The sequence below is a fragment of the Dendropsophus ebraccatus genome, chromosome 2 (genome assembly GCF_027789765.1).
Source record: "Dendropsophus ebraccatus isolate aDenEbr1 chromosome 2, aDenEbr1.pat, whole genome shotgun sequence".
Lineage (NCBI taxonomy): Eukaryota > Metazoa > Chordata > Amphibia > Anura > Hylidae > Dendropsophus > Dendropsophus ebraccatus.
In genome coordinates, this window is record NC_091455.1 from 192,533,818 (window position 1) to 192,558,275 (window position 24,458).

Below are 24,458 nucleotides of genomic sequence, written 5' to 3' on the forward strand. Positions count from 1 at the left end.
ACATCCTAAAAGTATTTATTTATGAATCAATTGACAATTAGGTTTTACGATTCTTTGACCTGTGTTGATTGTAGTGACACACCCCATTGACCGTTCCAAAATGTGTAAAGGAGGAAGGACACCTCAACTTTTAATGCCCAGTTGGCAATTTATTCATACAGATCCAGGAGGCATAACAGAGGAACAGTAAAGGATACTTAAAAAGTTGTTAGGATCAAAGATTACCTGCGACTTTAACACTTTGTAGTGTAAAATCCTCCCTCCGGTCCATGATCACCTCGTTCTAAGAAGTTATTGCATAAAATATAGCTCTAACTTTATGTATCTAACTCACTTTTTCTCGCAGTCATTTTTATTTATTTATTTATTTTTTCCATATAATGTCTGTGATTTGACGAGTAAAATTCCCTGTGAGCTTTGTGTATTCTGCAGCCTCAGACATTTTCACTCTCTGGCTCATACTGCATAATTGATGGCCTCTCCGCCATGTATTGTATGCACGGATACACAGCGGTTTGTGTAGCTCTTTATCCTGCTGCTTGTTAGCTTTGTATTGGGTATCGCATATCCTCCTCCTCGGGCATTGTTCTGCATTTCCACTCTCTATTCTATTGGAATCAGATGGTCGGTTTAATTTGGGATATTCTTTTCTTTTAAATGATTCATTTGGAAGAAGTAAATCCCTATAGGGACTAAAATATTGACGGCGTATCCTTAGGATAGACCAGCTACATCTTATTTAGTGGAGGTTCACCGCTCATCAGTAGATAGATGGAGTGACGGATGTTTTTGGTAGTGGATGTAATGGGTATTGCAGCTCAGACCTATTAAAGGGGAACTCCGTAAATGTTTTTTTTTTTTTAAATCAACTGGTACCAGAAAGTTATATAGATTTGTAAATTACTTCTATTCATACAGTGTCAAAGTAATTGGCATATGAAAGGGATCCATCCTGACAGTGCGGTATTACGGGCGGAGGACGCTTTATTATAGAGAGGTGGCAGCTCATTTTAAAATTCATCTTGCCGGCTCAGAGGGGCTTACTCGCCTCCACTGACACTTTTAGGTAAGATTTTGAAAGGCGGCTTCAATTAAAGATCAACGCAGTGCCAGGGCGATTTATTTTATTTTTTTTATTTTTTTTTTTTTAATTTGTTAAAAAAAAATTTGTGTAGTGTCTCCCCGGCCGCGCACCACCGCTCTGTTCCCTAGCTGCTTTCGCATTAGAGAGGGGGCCTGGGTTGTCATGTGTCGGTGGCCATAACTGGTCCCGTCTCGGCCGCTGACCCGCCGCAGGCCCCCTCTCTAGCCAGGGAATCGGAGCAGCGGTAGGTGGCATCAGTGGTGGAGCCACCGAGGTAAGATCATGTTTCTTTCAGCCTCCCCTCCCCGACAGTTTTACAAAAAAAAAGTGGAGTTGTCCCGGAGTTGTCCTTTCAGTAAGAGCTCAGTAATAACTTTTTTTTATCTTCAGTCTTCCAGTACTTATCAGCTGCTGTATGTCCTGAATGTAGTGTTGTATTCTTTCCAGACTGACAGCATTCTCTGCTGCCACCTCTGTCCGTGGCAGGAACTGTCCAGAGCAGGAGAGGTTTTCTATGGGGATTTGCTACTGATCTGGACAGTTCCTGACATGGACAGAGGTGGCGGCAGAGAGCACTGTGTCAGACTGCGAAGAATCCATCACTTGCTGCAGGACATACAGCAGCTGATAAGTACTGAATATTGCATAACTGGATATATGTAATTTCTCTGTTAAGGCAAGTTATCCCAGAGGCCTTATGTAATCCCATATGATCACTGACCATTGGTGACCATTGCGCTTAGTGACAGATGAGTTATGTGTATATATATATATATATTTAGACAATAAGTGAATATTCTGCTTTTGTTTGGCGACACAGCATGTACATGTACGATTGTGTAGGTTTATGAGTCTCTCAGGACGGGTCTGGCCTGTGTTGGGGAGAATACCTGCGGCTCACAGATATAGCATGGCTGTATTTTCTGTTTGCATAGGATCAGTCACATGAAAAGCGACCACACAATACCTGTCGCCTATCTGTGTGAGGCACGCCGCATCGATCAGAGGCCCCTTTAATGTCCTTTGTTGTCCTGCAGTCCATAAAATCTTAGGAATACAAAGAATTGTGTGTTTTGTATACTGTGACCAATTTTCCAATTTTATCTTATTTTGTTTCCACTACTTTTTTTTTTTTTACTTCTAAAGGAAAATCGACAGACTCAAATCTGGGCCAAAGTTCACGCCATTTGGTGTGTATTTGTATTGTAATTTTCCTGCAGATTCATGGGCACGGGCTGGGCCGTATTTACCACTAGGCACCCGTGGTGCGGTGCCTGGGGCAGCACCTTGCAGGGGAAAGTAAACAACCTTTTTTTGTTTTGTTTTTGTTTTTTGTTTTTAGTCTCCCACCTCCCATTCAGACTTGCCAGTAAATCTGGTGTCTTTTCGAGGGTGGGGGTGGGTATGGTGGTATTGGTTGGGTCTGATGTGACAGTGTTATCCAGTCATAGTATGGTGATATTGGTCAGGTCTGGTATGACGGTGTTATCCAGTCACAGTATGGTGGTATTGGTCAGGTCTGGTATGGCGGTGTTATCCAGTCACAGTATGGTGATATTGATCAGGTCTGCTATGGTGGGGTTGGTCAGGTCAGGTATAGCGGTGTTATCCAGTCACAGTATGGCGATATTGGTCAGGTCTGGTATAGCGGTGTTATCCAGTCACAGTATGGCGGTATAGGTCAGGCCCGGTGTGGCGGTGTTATCCAGTCACAATATGGCGGTATTGGTCAGGCCTGGTGTGGCGGTGTTATCCAGTCACAGTATGGCAGTATTGGTCAGGTCTGGTGTGGTGGTTGTAAATGTGACGCCTGGAGCTATTACCTACCAATTCTGTGGTGACAATATGGAGACTATCTAATCATTGATTCAATGTGGAAATTTGTTTTGTTTAAGCTGTTTAAAAACCATAAAAATGCGATTCAGACGATGTTTCTACATGTAGAGGAATATATGTGGCCGAACCCCCCCCCCCCAACCACACACTCTCTCCCCAAGATGGGGTGTCTTGAGGTTTAGTGCCTAGGGCACAGGTATTCTTTTTATTTATTTATTTATTTTTTTGTATGTATGAGTACATTTAATCTTTCCCTAAGCAAGAATCAAAAGTTATCCACTATTGTCAGGATAGGTGCTGAAGCTAACTGGTGCGCGTCCAACCGCTGGAATTGCCACCGGTCATGGGTGAGGTCCCTTGTCCTTCAAAGTGAATGGAGCCCCAGTGCACGTACTTGGCTGCCGCTCTATTCACTTTTTTTGGGAATTCTGTAAGAAAACGAAGTGGCTATTTACACAAGGGGACAAGGGAAACCCATCCTTGAAGTCGGCAGTGCTCCCTATGATCACCTATAGAGAATGATACCTTATCTTTGTAAACCCCTTTAAAGATATAATTAAATAAATATATATATATATATATATATATATATATATATATATATATATATACACATACATACAGTGTTGCCTTGGATTACGAGCATAATTAGTTCCAGGACGGCGCTTGTAATCCAAATCCACTCTTAAACCAAAAAAAAATTCCAATAACAAATCATAGAAATGCAGACAATTGGTTCCACACCCCAAATATAATTTATTATTCTGAATAACATGTAAAACAAATGAAAGAGAAATTCATAAACAGCAGAATATGTGATATTATAAGTTATTGTACAGTAATAGAGAGGACGGGAAACACAAGGGCGGTAGACCCCGATATGCAGACCATGCCCCTCCTTCACTCGCCAACCAAACCAAAGCAATGCTCTTACACCAAGTCACAATCTTGAAAAACTGTGAGCTCTTAAACCAAAACGCTCTTAAACCAAGGTACCACTATATATATATATATATATATATATATATATATATATATATATATATATATTTTATAATTTTTTTTTTATTATTTATATTTTTTCTACTCATTTTGTGCCGTTGTTTCCAGTTACTTCATGACCCCCTCAAAGCTGCTTATGTAGCTGCTTTGTCTGACAAGTTACTGTATATAACATGTATACCATGTAAACTCTTAGATATTTTTAGGGTTGGTTATTGATTCTCATTTTTTTTTCTTTATCCTTTTGGAACTTGGTTGTGAAATTGGCCGTAGAACAAAGGCTGACAGGCAACCTGATCTGTTACCATACAATTGCTCCTGAGGGATCTGGCTGCATAGGTAATGCTCCCAGCAATGAAACTTCCTGTTCTGGTTCCTTAGAGGAGAATCACGTTCTATCTGATCCTCCTGACTGCATCATTGGGCAATCTGATTTACTACCAGCCACTAATTCAGCTGTTTGCTCCATTGGGCATTGTTGTTTGCTTGTTGTTGGTTAAAGAATTGGGTTTAAGGAAATTTCCATCATGTGTGAAACAGTGAACAGTGTTTAAAGGGCTTTTTAGAAACCTATCTCACATATTGAGAGCAATGAGCAATGGGTGGATGGATTATTGGGCTACACACGAACATTTTTTATACGTAAACCCTATCAACGTTACTGCTACCCCGTAAATGCCCTTTAAATTTTCCGCGCCACATGTAAATGATACCTGCTGAGGACCGGCCCAATGCCTACCTATGTAAGTAGTCACGACTGGCAGGAAACATCCTGACCAGTTGCACTTCCCCGGACGGGATTCTGAGCATAGGAGCTGGCAGCGTCATGGAGGGACCGTCCCTTAGTGCTGACGCTTCCAGGGAGGTGTGATTAGACAGGATATTTCTCGCCCGCCGAAGACTGATCCAATTTGTACGTAGGTATCTGCTAGCAGCTGCTAGTCCTATTTGTAAAAACAACATAGTGTTGAGCGATTTTTTATTTTTTTATTTATTTATTTTATTTTTTTCTCCGAGTGAATGAAAAGTTTAGTAAGGGTTGTTGGAAAGGAGCCTGAAAAAGAATTTTGTCTGATAAGATATCTTAACGTTTCTGTACGAATTAGTTTTGTGTGTGTTTTGATTAATGCAGAGAAGTGCCTATGTAAGTTAAAGGGTATTCCTATCTCATACCGTGATGGTCTGTTGCTAGGATAACCTGTTTTTCCCTACATAGAGGTGCATTGCCATCCCATTATAAGCACCTATATAATAGAACAGGAGGCGGCTCATCTGTAAGGTAGTAAAAGATAGGAGAACTGATGAGAGAATGATGTGTAATGCTACCTGGGCAGTGTAAGTGATGAGGTTGTAGATGGAGATTGCATGGCATTGTACCAGCGTGTATCAGGTGTTTCCACCTTCTTCACATGTAGCATGCAGGTGTGTGCTGCCCCTCCCCCGCACTATGACGGAGCAGGACTAGGTCGCTGCAGATGAGTCAGTGCAACACATTGATCCCACGATCATCTTTCCAGCACTAAAGTAAGCAGCAGGTGAAAATGGGATGAATAAGCGCGGCTAAAAGGTTAGGTAAATGTTTATCCCCTCATTTGTGAGGGAGGTTCTGAAGTGTGACTGTCATGAGCAAATACAGAAACTACCCTATTATCCCTTCTCCTAATACACCCCACAGTGCCGAATACCCACATTCCTGCCTCTAACATACATTATGGATTATAGTGTGGAATTGCTTCACATTCCTTATAGCAAACCTGTTTATTTAGCCATTAAGAGCAGGGATAGGGAACTGGCCACCTAGCTGGTGCAAAACTACAATTCCCATCATGCCTGAACAGCAAAGCTTTGGCCATCCAGACATGATAGGAATTGTAGTTTAGCAATAGCTGGAGGGCCGGAGGTTCCCCATCCCTACTTTAGAGTAGTGGCAAGGTGAGTCCCTGCCATGGTGCACAGTTATTTTAATAATTATTTATTTTTTTTATTTTTTCAATTTTAGGGGATTGGTCAGTACAGTTCCTACTCTGTCCTTACTGCTTTACCATGCTGTGGTGTTAGGGGATAGTGCGCTAGACTAAACAAGTTGGATTTGTGCTGAGGGATAATGTAGAGTACATTACTGTAGTTGTGCAGGAGACTGGGTTACTGATGCACTGATTTTGCAAGGTTCTATATGAGCAGAAATAAAAGAAGCGGCACAGCAAGGAAGGGGTTATACTCTGGACTGCTGCTGTGAAGCTAAGGGTATAAACACACACACCGTATACGCAGCGTATTTACTGCAGCAAATACGCAGCAAATGCGCAACAAATACGCAGCAGATTAGATCTAAATAACTGAACAGAGCATCAAATCTGCACAATCAAATCTGCTGCAGATCTGCTGCGTATTTGTTGCGTATCTGCTGCATATACGGTGTGTGTGTTTGTACCCTAAGGGTACAAACCCACACACCGTATACGCAGCAGATACGCAGCAAAAACACAGCAGATTTGAAGCAGATTTGGTGGTGCAGATTTGATGCTCTGTTCAGTTATTTAGATCTAATCTGCTGCGTATTTGTTGCGTATTTGCTGCGTATTGCAGCAGTAAATAAGCTGCATATACGGTGTGTGGGTTTGTACCCTAAAGCTATTCAGTTAGGGAAGACTATACTTAAGCATTATGTACGTACCTCTTCAGCACAGGAAGGAAGGGGTTACAGTAGGCATTGAGCTGCTGTTTCTGATCTAAAAGGAGCAGGGATTACTTTCAGGAGGCAGCGCTGTAGGAGTAGGAACACAAACATCTGCCCCAAAATTTGAGTTATTGGAGAGAAGCCTTGATTTACCTTTCAGGGACAATGTGGATCCAGCTTTTTTTCCCAGCTAATCAGCGAGACTAGTGGAAACCACCTATCGGGTATTGACCTATTCTTTGCATAAGCCATCGAATAAAAGGTCCCTTTAAGAAATCATTAGATAATTCTGAACTAATTATTATTCTGTGAGTTGGAGCAATGTGAATCTAGTGTATGACAATTTATATACTTCTGACTCTACTTTCTTATCATGTTCATTGTGTGATGATTGTGTCTAATAGAAGTGTAAAGCCCCTATTCCACGGGGAGACTGTGAGGAGCAAATGAGTGCTAACAGCGCTCGTTTGCTCCTTGTTCCCCCGCTTGCTGCCAACGCTACAACAAACGGCAGCAGCAAGCGGGTGAGTGCGTGAGGGGCTACCTGGGTGATCGCTAGATCGTCCAGGCAGCCCATAGAGGATAGTGGCGGTCTGCTGCCGCCGCTCCAATTCCACAGCGATGGCAGCAGATCACTGCTATCACAGTCGTTTGTCTTTCAGCATGTTTGAAAGACAAACGACAGCAACGATCAGCCATCATGAACAATGTCGGCTGATCGTTGTCTTCTATTCCACGGGGCGATTATCGGTTTAATACGGCTGATAATGGTTCTGTGGAATAGGGCCTTTATGCATCTTCTTGTAGGGTTGTACCCAGGTCTGTCTCCTATCACCAGCATCACCACGCTCTGCAGTGTCCAGGATTAAACACCGTCCTCCCAATCTCTGCAAGTGCCACAGTGTTAATAACCACTTACACAATAGGATTGAGCAGGGACGTGTCAGGAGCCTTCAGGAAATGAGTTGACATGTGGCCAGATTAAAAGATTTCCTCTGTGTGATATGGAGCGCGTCCATCTGAAGATCTGCATGGAGTGTATTAGCCTTATTATTGGGAGTCCCCTGTGCTGTAGCATTGATTTTCCGCACACCTAGTTAGAGGGAATGCTGGCAGTGAAGCGCAGAATATATAATTATAATGCAGGGTTTATGCAGCATCCCGAGACGTTATTCATCATATTTGGCCGTCATAGTAGCAACTGCAGAGCTTATGGTTATTGATCACGTTCATGCAGCGAGGAAACTTTCTCCCACTTTTTACTTTTTTAATACAGATTTTTAGAATTTTAAAGTGTATATTAAAGACTGGATAAATGCTAGTTTGAGGGGGGTACAACCACGGAGACCTTCACCAGTCATTTGGCATTGAATCCCTCATTTCCAAGTTGCAAGATATGTAGATCTGTAATTAAGCTTATGAATGTGATGCACCATTTACAGTCTATGGCACTGATGGACGTGGCCGAGCACATGCATGACACATGGTACTGATGCACATGGCCGAGCACGTGTATGACACATGGCACTGATGGCCGCGGCCGCGCACATGTATGACACATGGCACTGATGGACACGGCTGAGCACGTGCATGACACATGGTACTGATGGACACAGCCGAGCACATGTATGACACATGGCACTGATGGACACGGCTGAGCACGTGCATGACACATGGCACTGATGGACACAGCCGAGCACGTGTATGACACATGGCACTGATGGACACAGCCGAGCACGTGTATGACACATGGCACTGATGGACACAGCCGAGCACGTGTGTGACACATGGCACTGATGGACGTGGCCGAGCACATGCATGACACATGGTACTGATGCACATGGCCGAGCACGTGTATGACACATGGCACTGATGGACACAGCTGAGCACGTGTATGACACATGGCACTGATGGCCGCGGCCGCGCACATGTATGACACATGGCACTGATGGACACGGCTGAGCACGTGCATGACACATGGTACTGATGGACACAGCCGAGCACATGTATGACACATGGCACTGATGGACGTGGCTGAGCACATGCATGACAAATAGCACTGATGCACATGGCCGAGCACTTGCTTAACACATGGCACTGATGGACGTGGCCGAGCACATGCATGACAAATAGCACTGATGCACATGGCCAAGCACTTGCATAACACATGGCACTGATGGACGGGGCCGAGCACATGCATGACACATGGCACTGATGGACGTGGCCGAGCATGTGCATAGCACTAATGGACATGGCTGAGCACATGCATAACACATGGCACTGATGGACATGGCCGAGCACTTGCATGACACATGGCACTGATGGATGCGGCCAAGCATGTGCATGGCACTGATGGACGTGGCTGAGCACATGCATGACACATGGTACTGATGGACACAGCCGAGCACGTGCATGACACATGGCACTGATGGACACAGCCGAGCACGTGTATGACACATGGCACTGATGGACACAGCCGAGCACGTGTATGACACATGGCACTGATGGACACAGCCGAGCACGTGTATGACACATGGCACTGATGGACGTGGCCGCGCACGTGTATGACACATGGCAATGATGGACGTGGCCGCGCACGTGTATGACACATGGCAATGATGGACGTGGCCGCGCACGTGTATGACACATGGCAATGATGGACGTGGCCGCGCACATGTATGACACATGGCAATGATGGACACAGCCGAGCACGTGTATGACACATGGCACTGATGGACACAGCCGAGCACGTGTATGACACATGGCACTGATGGACACAGCCGAGCACGTGTATGACACATGGCACTGATGGACACAGCCGAGCACGTGTATGACACATGGCACTGATGGGCACAGCCGAGCACGTGCATGACACATGGCACTGATGGACACAGCCGAGCACGTGTATGACACATGGCACTGATGGACACAGCCGAGCACGTGCATGACACATGGCACTGATGGACACAGCCGAGCACGTGCATGACACATGGCACTGATGGACACAGCCGAGCACGTGCATGACACATGGCACTGATGGACACAGCCGAGCACGTGCATGACACATGGCACTGATGGACACAGCCGAGCACGTGCATGACACATGGCACTGATGGACACAGCCGAGCACGTGCATGACACATGGCACTGATGGACACAGCCGAGCACATGTATGACACATGGCACTGATGGACACGGCTGAGCTCGTACATGGCTCTGATGGACACGGCCAAGCACGTGTATGACACATGGCACTGATGGACACAGCCGAGCACGTGCATGACACATGGCACTGATGGACACGGCTGAGCTCGTACATGGCTCTGATGGACACGGCCAAGCACGTGTATGACACATGGCACTGATGGACACAGCCGAGCACGTGCATGACACATGGCACTGATGGACACGGCTGAGCTCGTACATGGCACTGATGGACACAGCCAAGCACGTGTATGACACATGGCACTGATGGACACGGCTGAGCACATGCATGTTTTGCTGTGGATTCATTGCAGCCTTGCTGCTGCAAATTTGTATTGCAGACTGTCTGGTTCAGGCCTAATATTGCAAAGCACCCAAGGCTGATATAATGGATCCCTTTGGAAATGGATCCTCAAGGATCCCATATTTTTTACTTAGTAGAACAACCCAGCAAATTGGCCATTGGGCTCCTGACAAAAGGGAATCCTAGTGCTTATATGAAGTTTTATTTCTATTGTGCATTGTTGTGTAGCTCTCTACGTAACATGTCTGTAGCGTGTATACTGTAGATCTGTACTGTGATAGTACATGCTAACAATGGCCCAGGCTCCATGGTGATGATGTGTATTGTGGTTATGGCACCGTATGATCACTAGTTACTGTCGTTGGTATTACCCTGAGGCTAGATTTACAAAAACATGATGCGGGCACCAATATTATTGTCACAGGTCAGGTCATTAGACCCGCAGAGTATCATAGATCCGCGGTTGGGCATTGACTAGTCATAATATGGGTGAAAAAATTACTTTGCGTGTGTGAATTTGGCCTAAGAGGGCTGGGGTGTATATCAAATTACAGGTATACATGCACCCCCTATAGTAGGCCTTCGGCTCTCCAGGCATGATGGGAATTGTAGTTTTGCAACAGCTGGACGACCGAAGGTTCCCGATCGCTGCCCTATAGGGTAACATCTTGTGCCTGATCTAGACAGCTTTACATATTCATCTAAAAAAAGTTTTTACTGATTACTGAAGTCTTTATAAACGTGGTTAGTGGAGTAGTGTAAGTCTTGTATCCATCCACCATCTTCAGCTTAGTCAATAAATATTGTATTGTAATGTAGATGTAATATTGTGTGACGGGGCCCGATGGCTGTGAAGTGTCTCTTATGGAATAAAGATCTGCTCCCTCTGGAGGTCTCTGTATTCTGCGAGCGACGCTCACTCCAGTAACTGGCTTAACTGCACAATCTCCAAGTGGATTATCGCAGAGTATTAAGGATAAAATCATTACATTTATCTCTGTAATCTTCCCCCAAAAAACCCGAAAATTGCATTCACACTCAGGCTGGTAAGCAGCGGCTCAGGATGTCTAATCCTCGAAGACGTCCATAGTCCGCTGTGTGTTTGACCTCCTGTCTCCCTGTGGATTCTCACGACCTTGTCTTGTGTTACTGTATTCCTGGAAGTACAAATTGATTTTTCTTTTTTTTTTTTCTTTTTTTTTTTTTTTTTTTTCTTTTTTGTACCTCATTGTATTTTTTTTTTTTTTTTTTCAAGTTGACTTTTTATATAGCTTTTTAGGTGATTCAGCGTTTTAGGTGTCTCCTGGTCTGTACTGAACGACTATTACTGAGAGACCTTCTTGATATGTTTGCATCTTGTTATTACCTAGTTGCTTAGATTTTCATATTAACATCTACACGATACATAGTCTTCATGAAGGACTGTGTGACACACTGTGGAAGAAATGCAGCCATTTGGCACCTATCTGATCATCATGTGACGCACACAAATATTCCGTTTAATGATAAAGTTCCATTGAGCTTTGTTTCATCAGTTTGTGCATGGTATGCTATCTGTCTGATGCCAGTCACTGGTCAGACACTTCCTACCCAGATACCAAAAATTTTTTCCATTTGCAGGAGAACTGTAAAAAAAAAAAAAAAAAAAAAAAAGGTACGGGAGAAGAAGCCTTTTTTTTTTTTTTTTTTTTTTTTTTTATTACATGACTTGACTATCGACAAGAAGCGTTGCTAGAATTGAACTGTGGAGAAGTGTAATCCATCAGCTGATGAGCGAGAAAATGTCTGATCTTCTTCTGATTGCATCTTTTGTGCCGCATTAGAATATATTGGAGGCACAACTCTGTGCAAACATTGGGTGTTTGCACCATAGCAATAGATTTCAGTAGACGCACAAACCGTGATCATTCTGCGGCCCAAATGTTCAATTGCTCGCGCATTCTTAAGGCACTGCAAACGAGCGCAGATCTCGCCGCATGATGCTCACTTGTGTCCTTGCATGGCTCTATATTCGTCTGTGTAAAGAGACCCTAAGGGCCCTAATACACGGGACGATTATTGTGCGGAAAATCGTTATATCGTTTGAATTTAAACGATAATCGTTCTGTGTAAATGCAGGCAACGATCGAAAAATCGTTCGTATGTCGTTGATTTAGATCTAAACCTAAAATTGTTAATCGTTCCTTAATTGTTTTCTGTAATTCCACATTCGTTCGTTGTAGTTCTGCATTTGTTCATTAATTGTTCATTGTAATTGCACATTGTTAATTGTTTTTCTGGGATTAGGAGGAATAAACGATCATAGTAACAATGGCAATGACAATCGTAGTACTGATCGTAACTAACGACCATCGTTCTGTGTAATATAGTGAACTATTTCAGGTTAACGATAAAAAAATCTCGTTTGTGATCATTTATTGTTAAAAATCGATCTGTGTAATAGGACCCTTATGGTGGTTTTACACAGAACGATTTATCGTTCATATTTGCGCGATAACGATTGAATTCGAACGATAATCGCACGTGTAAATGCAGCGAACGATCAAGCGACGAGCGAGAAATCGTTCATTTTGATCTTTCAACATGTTCTCAAGTCGTCGTTGATCGTTCGCAAAAAATTTGCAGATCGTTCCGTGTAAACATTCGTTCAACGATTTTACCTATGTGTGTGAGAGGCTTAAGCGATCGCATAACGATTTTTTCGTACGATGTATCGTTCCGTCTAAACGCTGATCGTCATAAAGAAAATTGTTCATTCAAAATCGTTAATCGTGCGATCGGGCGAATTATCGCTCCGTGTAAAACCACCATTAGTGGGATATTAGGGCCATGACTTTGTCAGCATCTACAAACTGTTCCCAGTAAACCCGGTTTGGAAGACTCTGGCAGCGTTGACCAGGAGACACACTACGGAGTGGTGGTAGGTCCTAATTGGGATGTCCAAGAGGTAAAGGAGGAAAAAGGCTGGAGAGAAGGGGAGTCGTCAGATCTCTCTCCAGAAAGGGATCCAGAAGATATGATGGATAGAGATGAGCGAAACTCAAGCACGCTCTGGTTCATCTGAGCGTTCGCCATTTGAATACCAGTTGCTGAAGCATTTGGATGCAGCCCTAGGGAGTCCTGGAAAACATGGGTACAGCCTATGGCAGCCTTAGGAAAAATATGAGAGGTTTATGTTGCTGTGAGAGTGAGACCAAGGCTGCTGTCCCAGGCAGTAAGGTAGGGAGGGCAGGTTTTCTCCCGGAGAGAGCCCAACATGGCATAAAGAGTAGAGGAAGAGTGGCAGGGTGGCCCAGTGCCAAGGCAGAGAGTTTGAAAAGCAATGGCAGAACAAGCAAAGGGGCTAGAGAGGGAAGTGAGAGGAGGAGAAGTGGTGGAGCTATGGGGATATCCAAAATACCAAGGGGCAGAGGTCGGAGAGGTCACAGAGGACAGAGTTATGATAGTTACTATGATTGTTATGATGTCCCGCATTGGACTATATAAGAAAGGAGAGGTCCTCCATATGCGAAGATTGGGAAATAGCTATTTCTTGCATTTTTATTATTTACTTGGTCTTGCCACTTTTCTCTCTTTATTCAGAGACTCGGCACGTCCCCCATGTCTGTGGTGGTTTTAGTTGGTAATGCACGGAACTCAGGGGTTTATAAAACAAAGGGTCAAGTCCTGTTTTTTGACGCATTAAATCTGCCTTAATCTGGGTGAATTTCTCCGTCTGCAGGTTGTGATTACAGGCTTTTGTAGCTCGGCTTTTCAGCCATTCTTGTCTTAGAGTGAAACTAAGTTGTCCTTTGTTGTGTATTGTGTCATAGGCTGAGTGCTGACTTTCTGCCTGTGTGGAAGACAGTCACCTGAATCGTCGGATGAGGTTATAGATGGACACAGCAAACCTGTACAATTACAATAAGATGATTTATGTTCTTAAAGGGGTTATCCAGTGCTACAAAATCATGGCCACTTTTGCCCCACTCTTGGCCATGTGTTTGGAGCACTGCATTACCCCTTTAAAGTACCTTTTAATCTGTTATTGCCAGAAAGAACAAGTCTTTTTCACACGTCTTTTTCTAGAGAAATCTCATATACTTACCTCCCCCCACTCCCCTGCCGTTGGCATTCTCACAATGTTGTTCGCTGTGAAGCCCTTCCTGGTGTTGGCCCAAGGACCTTAATACTCGGCGGATGAGGCAGGCCACTGATTGGCCGGCTGAATGTGAAAGTCCATGTGCTTACATGCAAGGAAGCTCTTTGCAGCTGGGGCCTACACCAACATTGGTGGCAGATTTACTTCAATGGAACTGACTTTGAAACCCCAACCAAACTGAAGACAAGAGAGGGGGAAAAGTGGCCATGTTTTTGTAGCGCTGGATAACCCCTTTAAGAACTCCGGCAATTTTGGGCTGTGACGGGTATTTTCTTGCATGAAATTAGAGGTTGGATATTTTGGCGCTTTTAGGTATGATGAAATAAAGTTGTTTTTTGTTTTAGTATGTTTCTCCTTGTAAAGTCTTCTGCACAAACAACAACATATGATTGTAATTTGTGTTTTCTGTGAATGATGCCTCCGTCATTACTTATAACCGGAAAGTGAAGACTTGCATCGCTGGCAAATAATTGCTGTTGAGTCCTCGTTCTGCAGCATCAGCGGCTCTGTGGTCACTTCTCCTCCAGCCGGGACTGGAGTAAAGCCGTAGATGTGCAATAATGGTTGGGAGACTCATATTATGTGGTCTCCATAATGAGCACGCTGGAAGGCTTTTCACAAGATCTTGGGGAGAACCACATAATGTTTCCAGTCTGTGGACTCCATACACCTCCCTCATGCCATGCCCTATGCCCCAATGTCATATGAACTAGAAGATAGGATGGAAAACCTTAAAATAAAATTCGACATTGGCGAACCAGGTGGTGAGTATTGTCAATTTGGCCGATTCCCTATTTAGTTGATATAATACACCCTTTAAAGTTTAAAATGTTTTCCTAGTATGGACTGAGCATTTTGTGAACATTATTTTATATACACACACCATACTAGTTATATATACGCACCCCATACAAGTTATATATACGCACCCCATACAAGTTATATATACGCACCCCATACAAGTTATATATACGCACCCCATACAAGTTATATATACGCACCCCATACAAGTTATATATACGCACCCCATACAAGTTGTATATACGCACCCCATACAAGTTGTATATAGGCACCCCATACAAGTCATATACGCACCCCATACAAGTTATATATACGCACCCCATACAAGTTATATATACGCACCCCATACAAGTTGTATATACGCACCCCATACAAGTTATATATACGCACCCCATACAAGTTGTATATACGCACCCCATACAAGTTGTATATAGGCACCCCATACAAGTCATATACGCACCCCATACAAGTTATATATACGCACCCCATACAAGTTATATATACGCACCCCATACAAGTTATATATACGCACCCCATACAAGTTGTATATACGCACCCCATACAAGTTGTATATAGGCACCCCATACAAGTCATATACGCACCCCATACAAGTTATATATACGCACCCCATACAAGTTATATATACGCACCCCATACAAGTTGTATATAGGCACCCCATACAAGTTGTATATAGGCACCCCATACAAGTTATATATATGCACCCCATACAAGTTAGTGTGTTTTTTAAGCTGATTTAACCCACAATTTCCCTAAGTCATTATGCCGTCTACTTTAGAGGAAGATCTTTGAATGTTTTAGAAGCTTAGCATAAGTTGCCTGTAAGAGAAGCCGTGTACATTACGTGTCTGGTCTTGTTAGCTAAGGTCTGCGGAGAACAGGAACGGAGCTGCCTTGTTATAGCCAGGGTTTGGGGGAAAAGCAAATTATATGTTTTGCTCCTCTGGGCCTGTTATAAAAGTTTTAGATTTTGTACAAATAGTTTTCGCATATGTCTGGGATCTCCATATGTTCTGTTTTAGCTCAGGGCTGGGAGGGTGAGCGGATCACAGAATTTAAATGCAATTTTTTAGGGGAAGGCCATTTGTAATGGTTCCTGTGACCATGTTTAGGTACCATGTCTATTATTTTTTTTACAATCCTTCACTTCCTGAAAATACAAGATAACCCCTGTGTCATGCACCTCCCCCCTCTCGAGCTCTGTACAAGGCATTACATAATATATGACTTCTGTCAGGCCACGTTCACATGGCAAATATCTGCACTGATTTAGATGCTGATTTTGTCTATTCAGCATGAAAATCGGCTCCCCGTGGCTTCAACTGAGTTAAAGGGTTTATCCAGAATTAGAAAACGCAAAACCCGCCTCAACACTGTCAAGTTTTGTGTAGTTTTACAATTCACTTCAATGGAACTGAGCTGCAAAAAGCACGCCCATACAGGACAGTAGGGGTGCTGTTTCTTAAAGAAAGCGCTGGGTTTTTCTAAGGCTGGGTTCACACTACGTTTCCTATCTGTTCAACATATCTGTTTTTTATTTGGTTACTTTTAACGCACAGAAAAAAATGTGTACCTAAAAAATAAATAAATAAATAAATTACATGTAGCGGTGCGCGCCCGACGAAAATAGATCCAAACCTATATCAATGATCAGCCGCTGATCGTTGTCATCGGCTGATCGTTGTGTTTATTACATGGAGCAATAATCGTCCGAATCGGGCCGATTATCGTTCACTGTGATAGTACCCTTAGCCTGCAATTCACGTTTCCACCTACTGACATTGCTAGATATCTGTTAGATCAGGGAGACACCCGGTACTTTACCTATATCTGTCTGTGCTTCCAGAACCTATAAAAATCCCTTTAGGGTGCGTTCACACGTACAGGATCTGCAGCAGATTTGATGGAGCAGATTTCAGTTATTTAGTTAAATTGATATATGGGTGCCATCAAATCTGCAGCGGATCCTGTATGTGTGAATGCATCCTTAGTAAGAAGAGTCAAAGTTGCTTTTCCAAGCTCCTGAAGGGCAACAAGCTGTAATACCTCCTCACTCCCCCTCCCATACCTGACTCTGCTTTTAGGTGTCAGTCAAGCAGGGAAGGGAAGAGAGGAGGCATTCCAGCTTGCTTGCAGAGAATAAAAGTATTTCCCTGCATCCTGGAGGTACAGCTAGATACATGAGAGGTACCATGTGTCTCCTTGCCCTATCAGCGTCTAACACTGTCAGAAGTTTGAAACATGAATGACAGCTGACAGAGGTTTTAAAGCAGTAAAGAATATTTCTCATATATAGGGCAGACTAGATGGACCAGCTGAACTTTTTCTGCAGAGCATTTCATCACGGAGTAGCTTCAGTATCCATATACGCATTGTGAGCACCTCGGCCCCGCTTTTGGCACAGATCCTCATGAATATCCATGTAGAATCACCATCTAAGTTTGTAATCTGCATTGAATTCAGACCCGGCTTCTGTTGCTGCTTTTCCATACCCATTCGTTTTGTTGTGTGAATGTGAACAAGCGCTTAGATGTGACCTAGTTGTTACTGGGTTCTTTAGTGTTGCTGTTGCATTTTCTAGTGAACATTGAGAAAGATTTATTGGAGGAGTAGGTTAAGAGGATGTTGCATTCACCTTCATGAGCGTGGTAGTGCTCCACCATGACACCACAGGCGTTCCAGCATGCTGCGGCTTTCATACAGTGTACTGTAAGCATTATCACTTTTACGCACCACCTGGTAAATGTACAGTGAACAGCCATGCATACACTATTATATGCATTACTGCTCACGAGTATCTCAGCCTGAGGTGCAGTGCATAGTGATGCACACAGTATATTGTGCTTTGTGCTCTATGTTATTGGGTTGGGCGCTTTCACATCCCAGAGATAGTACAGTATGCAGCGATGCCTACAGCCCCTGCTCCTTGTACGGGTTGAGAAGTATGGCGCCATTCATATTAATGGCCACTACATCTGTATGTGCTTATACGACGGTATACGTTGGCGATCGAGCGGTATACATGTATTGATGATAATCCAGTGCTTACTGATGTATACCAGCCCAGATGGAGGCCTAAAGGACACTGCTTTGGCTTCCATAAAGTTGTTGCTTTGGACAGTAGTATAAATGTGGTGGATGGTATGGAAGAAATTGATGTTATATTCCGTCTGCCATGTGTGTATCACGTCACCAGGCTAAGGCACCAATATACTGCAGTAAGCCATTGACCTACATAGGATGCCAGACAGATTAGAGGGTGCTGGAGACTTCATGACATCACATGCATCCTTCTATAACTATTCATTTTCTTCTGACAGGACCATAATTACTGGATACAAGTTCACCGGTTGGAGCATGGGGACGGCGGCATTCTGGACCTCGATGACATTCTTTGTGACGTGGCCGATGACAAAGACAGAGTAAGTGTGACCTTAATTCCTAGAAATGTTATAGCGCTTTACTGTCATGTTTTGTTCTTACCTGTTTGTTTCTGTATAAGTCTGGTGTCCAGTTCTCTGGACGTTGCAGGTGCCGTGGATTGGAGTTGTATCTAAGGTGACTTCTGGTATGTTGCCGCAGTGCAACTAATATATTCTTCCCTTATCCCAGATTATCCAGCAAACAGAGGATTTCTATGCAGAAACCTGGCTGTGGGGATAGTGACTGAGCATGTGTGTCCTCCACTGTTCAGCTCACTAGGTGGACGTGCACATTGCTATACTCTCTGAACACCAGGTGGCGCCATAATATTCAAATATGTCACAACTGTTTTCAGGGTTTGTAAATGGTAAACAGTGTTTATTTTTATGCTCTATATGATGACTGATATTTAATGATGGAACAAGCCTATTACCCTAGTAACTCACAGCTACCCTTCTACCGAGCGCAGACTGTAATGTAAGGAATGTTGATGATCCCCAGCTATGTATCCCAATTTATTGCTTAGCAGTATAGAGGTCAGACTTGTAACCCTGCCGTTCTGGTGATTTATTCTGTGACTTAGAGGATTGAAAAGATATTATTGATAGGAAGTTGTATAGACCATGCCAAGGATTGGGAACCTTTGGCACTCAAGAGGTTGCAAAACTACAATTCCCGGCATCATGGAAATTGACGTTTTGCCGCAGCTGGAGTGCCAGAGATTCATCATTCCTGGGAAAATGTACGCAGTTTAGTTCTCCTTACAGGTGCCAGGTGCTGTACACAGTATATACCATGTGTGGTGACCAGTCATCTGTATAGAGGGCACTATGCTCTTATATACAGGTGTATGGTGCTGTATACTTTATATACCATGTGTGGTGACCAGTGATCTGTATAGAGGACACTATGCTCTTATATACAGGTGTATGGTGCTGTACACAGTATATACCATGTGTGGTGACCAGTGATCTGTATAAAGGGCACTATGCTCTAATATACAGGTGTATGGTGCTGTATACTTTATATACCATGTGTGGTGACCAGTGATCCTGTAGATGGCGCCGGAGAACAGTCTCCTTTCTTTGTGGAGGAAAGCTGCATTGGCTTACTGGCATTGATACCTTACACCAGCTTGGTGGTCTCCCTGAGGAGACGCCCAGATCACATCTAATGGATTCCCAGTATCTGAATGGTTGAGGTCACTTTGATGGTGCGATGAGAGTTCACAGACAGGTAGCAGTGGCATTGTCATTGATTTATTAGTATTAAGTTGCAGGGTTAGATGTTGGCTCTGGATACACTGGAGCAGCCCTTCACTTTTCCTGTATGTAATCTAATACGGATTTACTCATGAAACTTCATCGATCATGTGTGTAATGTTGCCGGCACGTCCCGGAGGATTTCAGGAATCCTCACATGACAACTGTCCCCCTCCTAAAGCTCCCCGGAGCGTCCGTTCACAGCAGGTGCTGGTGGAGTGTGGAGGGGGTCACTAATGCTATCGCTTGTGTGAGGGGGTCTGCGGAGTGCACCATGGCCGATCTCCCACTCTCGTCTCTCCTTGGCGTCCTGCACGCTTACTCACCCAGACTATTAAACTTCCTGAGGGACGGGAGATAAGTGAGAGACAAATTTTCTCCTTTATGACTGAACCTTGTCAGACCTGAAGTGCAGGATCTGTGAGATGGATGAAGTTATCACGCCGAAGACTCTTCCTGCCTTTAGTCTGTATAATCCTAGTATGGGGGCTGGGGGTGTTGGTTCCCCTCAGATCATCATTGGCCAACATGTTGTGTAGGGCTCTGGTATAGTCACCTGGGTGTTCCCGCAGAGGTGCCTAATCCTCGGATCCAGGTTAGCTTTATGTAAGTTACAGCTAATAATAATAGCTAATGATATTTACTCGGAGGCACCAGCCCCATCCTGTTGGCAGACATCGACGATTGTATCTTAGTATATACACCTAGGGCTGTGTCCCCCTACAGGAGGTAAAACTACAACTCCCATTATGGCCTGACTGCTGAAAGCAACAGATGAAGATTACTACTATATGACCGGGCAAAACTACAATTCCTATGATGCCTGTGTAGCTAAAGCTGTGGCTGTCCAGACATGATGGGAATTGTAGTTTTGCAACAGTTGGATGGCCACGTGTTTGACACCTGTGCTTTAGGAGACTGTTGTGGTATGGCCCTTTAATTGTTGCTTAGAACTTGTTTTTAAAGGGTTAGGCTGGGTTCACACTACTGTCACACTTTTGCCAAAAAAAAAGGATGAAAACGGATGGAAAAAAAAGTATGGATTTGTGTTTATCTGTTTTCCCATTGACTTCCATTATAAAAAAAAAAACAGATCAAAATGGATCCGTTTTTTTTTATCGGACACAAAAGTAAGGTCAGTTACGTTTTTGTGTTCGTTAAGAAAACGGATGTTTTGATCCCTTTTTTTTTTTATTATTATTATAATGGAAGTCAATGGAAAAAAACGGATCAAAATGGATGCACACACATGCATCCATTTTTTTTCATTGCAATAACGTAGTGTGAACCCAGCCTTATCCAAGATTAGAAAAACATGGCTGCCCCGTAGTATGGAAGCTATTCTTAATATCCATCCCCCCAGCATATCCTCTGCTTGTGCCCAAAATAAGTCCTTAAAAATTGCAAATTTTAACAAATTTTTGAAGAGAATTTTCGAATTATTATTATTATTATTATTATTATTATTATTATTATTATTAATTATTATTATTATTAATATTATTGATTTGCACATTCTTAGAATAAGTGGATGTAACCTTGATTTATCCCATCTGCTTGTATTTATGGATAAAATCTGATACCTCTGTGTGGGGAACTTGTGACCATACAGCTGTTCTGAAGCTGCATCTCCCAGCATGGTGATGGGTTATCGAGAGATGCTGAAAGTTGTAGTTCAGCAATAGTTAAATCTTACGGCAGGATATGTATTGGGGTTAGGGGTCTGAATTCTCGCTCTCGAATGCCATGGTTCTATACAGCGTCTTCTCTGGAAGCCTTTTTATACAGTACATTAATCTTTTGGGTATAGTAATTATTGCTGATGGCTTATGAAGTATTGGGAGTATCTATGTAATATCTGTATATTAGCATAACTTCAGTGTAAACCTGCTGTGAACTCGGCCTCATCTTATTTACGTATTTAAAGGGTGTGACCAGGGGTAAAGTATTCCCCATACCTCTATCTATGACTGAGACAGTTCTTGCATGCCCTCTAGTGGCCATATTGGTCTATCGCTATCTATGTGTGTACGTTTAGGAGCAGCCTGTTAATTTTATGTAGTTTAGTATTTTGTATGTGAGTTTTTTTATATGGTTATATTTATTAAAAAGTAAAGTCAACCTTATTTACAGCAATATATATATATTATTAATTATACTTTGTGGCATGTAAGGTTCCATTTTAACATTGTTTAGTATGTCATGTTTTTAGTTGAAGTTTATGACAATTGTATCAGATGTATATATGATAATCATATGTGTCTTGCCAAGGTCTGTATATTTCCCTACTTAAAATCTTATCAATAAAATCCAGTTCTTGTTTGCATTGTTATTGGGTCGCTTTTCACGCCCTTTCAATATTAATGGGACATATAGGCGTCATAGAATGGGGCACGCCAGCTAGAAAGTAGCTTCTCATGTCCCTGATCTATCACTTGGATGTTCTTTAAATATAGCCTGTTTTCATTGTGCGGTATGACCAATTATTTGTAATCCCACCCTGAACACTTTTGGGATATCTGACTACATTTTACCCTGCATTGTATGTATAGACAATAATATGTAGAGATGCCATATTGCAGTACGCTGCATCCCCTGATTTGCAGATCCAGGAATTTAGTGCAGACCTGAGTAGTAAAGAATAGGTGCCATGTCCTGTCTGACCCAGTGCTCTCTGCTGCCTCCTCTGGCAATGTCAAGAGCAGCAGATACCCTCAGATAGAATTTTTAAGTGGATGCTGTTTTTGTCCTAAAAAAACAACTTTGAAACTTGCAGCCCTGTGTCAAATTGGCGTGGACTAGAGTGTCTGTGCCCTAGGATTGCACCTTCTCTCCATCCCTCCCCCCCCACCCTCTTCACCATTAGGAATGCCCCTGGGCAGTATTTCTCCTATTCATCACCTGACTGAACACTGCACATATGCCTTTACAATCCAACACATGTACAGTGTTCACACAGGTGATGAATAGGAGAAATCCTGCCTGGGGCATTGCTAATGGTAAAGAGGGCGGGGAGGAGGGACAGAGGGGTGGTGCAAGCCTAGGGCACACACACTCTAGGCCACGTCAATTTGACACAGGGCTGCAAGTTTAAAAGTTGTTTTTTAGGACAATAACTGCATCACCTGCCGAACGAACACCAGGACAGATCTTGGATTAAAAGCAGCTATACGAAGGTACAAACGGTATGGTGGGGGGCAGATTGTGGGTACAGAGTTGCTCTAAATATGTAAAATGCCATAAAAAAACATGGCCCCTTGCTGTGACTCCTTCTGTACTGATGTACAGCGTATTATTTTCTCTGATGCTGCAGCTCTTACATGCCGCTGGAAGACAATTATTATAATCTGGATCCATTATATTTTTTTGATTTGGACACATTATTTTTTCCTTTTTTTAACTTCAAAGCTTTTCTTTTCACTTTCTTGACAGAATAATTATACAGGGCCTGTGAACGTTCTCCAGACTGGCTGCAGTTATCCCGACCACCTCTAGATGGAGTTCTAAGCCCTTTGATTTTAATTTTTTTTTTTTTTTTTGCTGTGTATTAAATATGGCTTTTTTTTTTTTTTTTTTTTGAGTTGTCCCTCATTCTTCTACTTGTGTTTAAAGCATTTCCAGCTCTCATAATAATTTCTTGCCATTAATGGTGCTTAATGTATGGGAAATAAACAGCCATTATCTGTCATTTTTAAAAATTATTGTGGGCCTCAATAAGGGTTCACAGGGGATGTAGATGCGGTGTGTATTGCTCAGCAGTAAGCAACCAACGCATTAGCTGCTTGTTTGCAACGTGAGGATGGGGATTAGGAGACATAGGACATCTCTGTGCGTCATGAGTAGTCGGCTTTTACTGTAATTTGTTACATAGTTTATGTAATTGCTTCTGCATCAAGTGGGTGAGACCACTGTGGTGGCAAATAGGATAAAAAATTAGGAATAATTACTGACATAAAAATAAATGTCACTGTTAAAACCAGTAGAGTCAAAAATCACTTAAAGGGAATTTTTTATCATGAAAATACAGTCTGATCTGTAAATATTATGTTATAGGGCAGGAGGAGCTGAGCAGATTAATACTAAGTTTTGTGGGAAAAGACTGATTTATTACTATTTATTTAAACCACATTGTGTGCTTAGGAGTCTAGTAGGTGGTCCTACTCCATGACTGACAAGCTTCCCTATATGGACAGATAACTGTCGCTGATTGGGAGCCCTAATGGAGCTCAATAGGGTTTGTGCACGGAACAGATCAGAGGTGGTCGTATCCATAGCAACTTTGTTAATTGATGACTGTCCGCCAATTGGGGGAAGAAAACAACATGACCCTATAAAAGAGTGCCACCTATGCTTGTGTCCAGTTACCCGACTGATGGAATGAAAGAAGCTGGTGGTAATATGATCAGACTACACACAGTATGTAGTCTGTAACCATGGAGACTCAGTACAGAGGAGAAATTGCTGTACTAGGTTAGCTGTTCTAGCTCATTGTGGAGCGTCCTGAGTGGGTGACTCCCGTCTCCTGTCATGTGCACAGAGAACAGGGAAAGAAGCGCCAAGCCATGTGCTTCTCATGTGGGATCTGAACTCATGGACTGATGTCATTTTAAAAAAAAATTTTTTAAGTGACAGGTACACTTAAAGTGATAATGTAAAAGGGGTTCCCCAGGAATAGATGAGTGGAAGTAATACTGTTCTACAGCCTA

At 43.0% G+C, this 24,458-nt stretch overlaps 1 protein-coding gene across 17 annotated transcripts in view; it reads left to right on the top strand.

Annotated features, from left to right (window-relative positions):
* Positions 1-24,458, top strand: part of PARD3 (par-3 family cell polarity regulator) — a 458,970-nt gene that overhangs the window by 36,952 nt on the left and 397,560 nt on the right. For all 17 annotated transcript variants that reach the window (XM_069958961.1, XM_069958945.1, XM_069958951.1 and 14 more), the window contains one exon: positions 18,388-18,489. In XM_069958961.1, the coding sequence (XP_069815062.1) occupies positions 18,388-18,489 (102 nt within the window). The remainder of the gene's footprint in view (positions 1-18,387; positions 18,490-24,458) is intronic.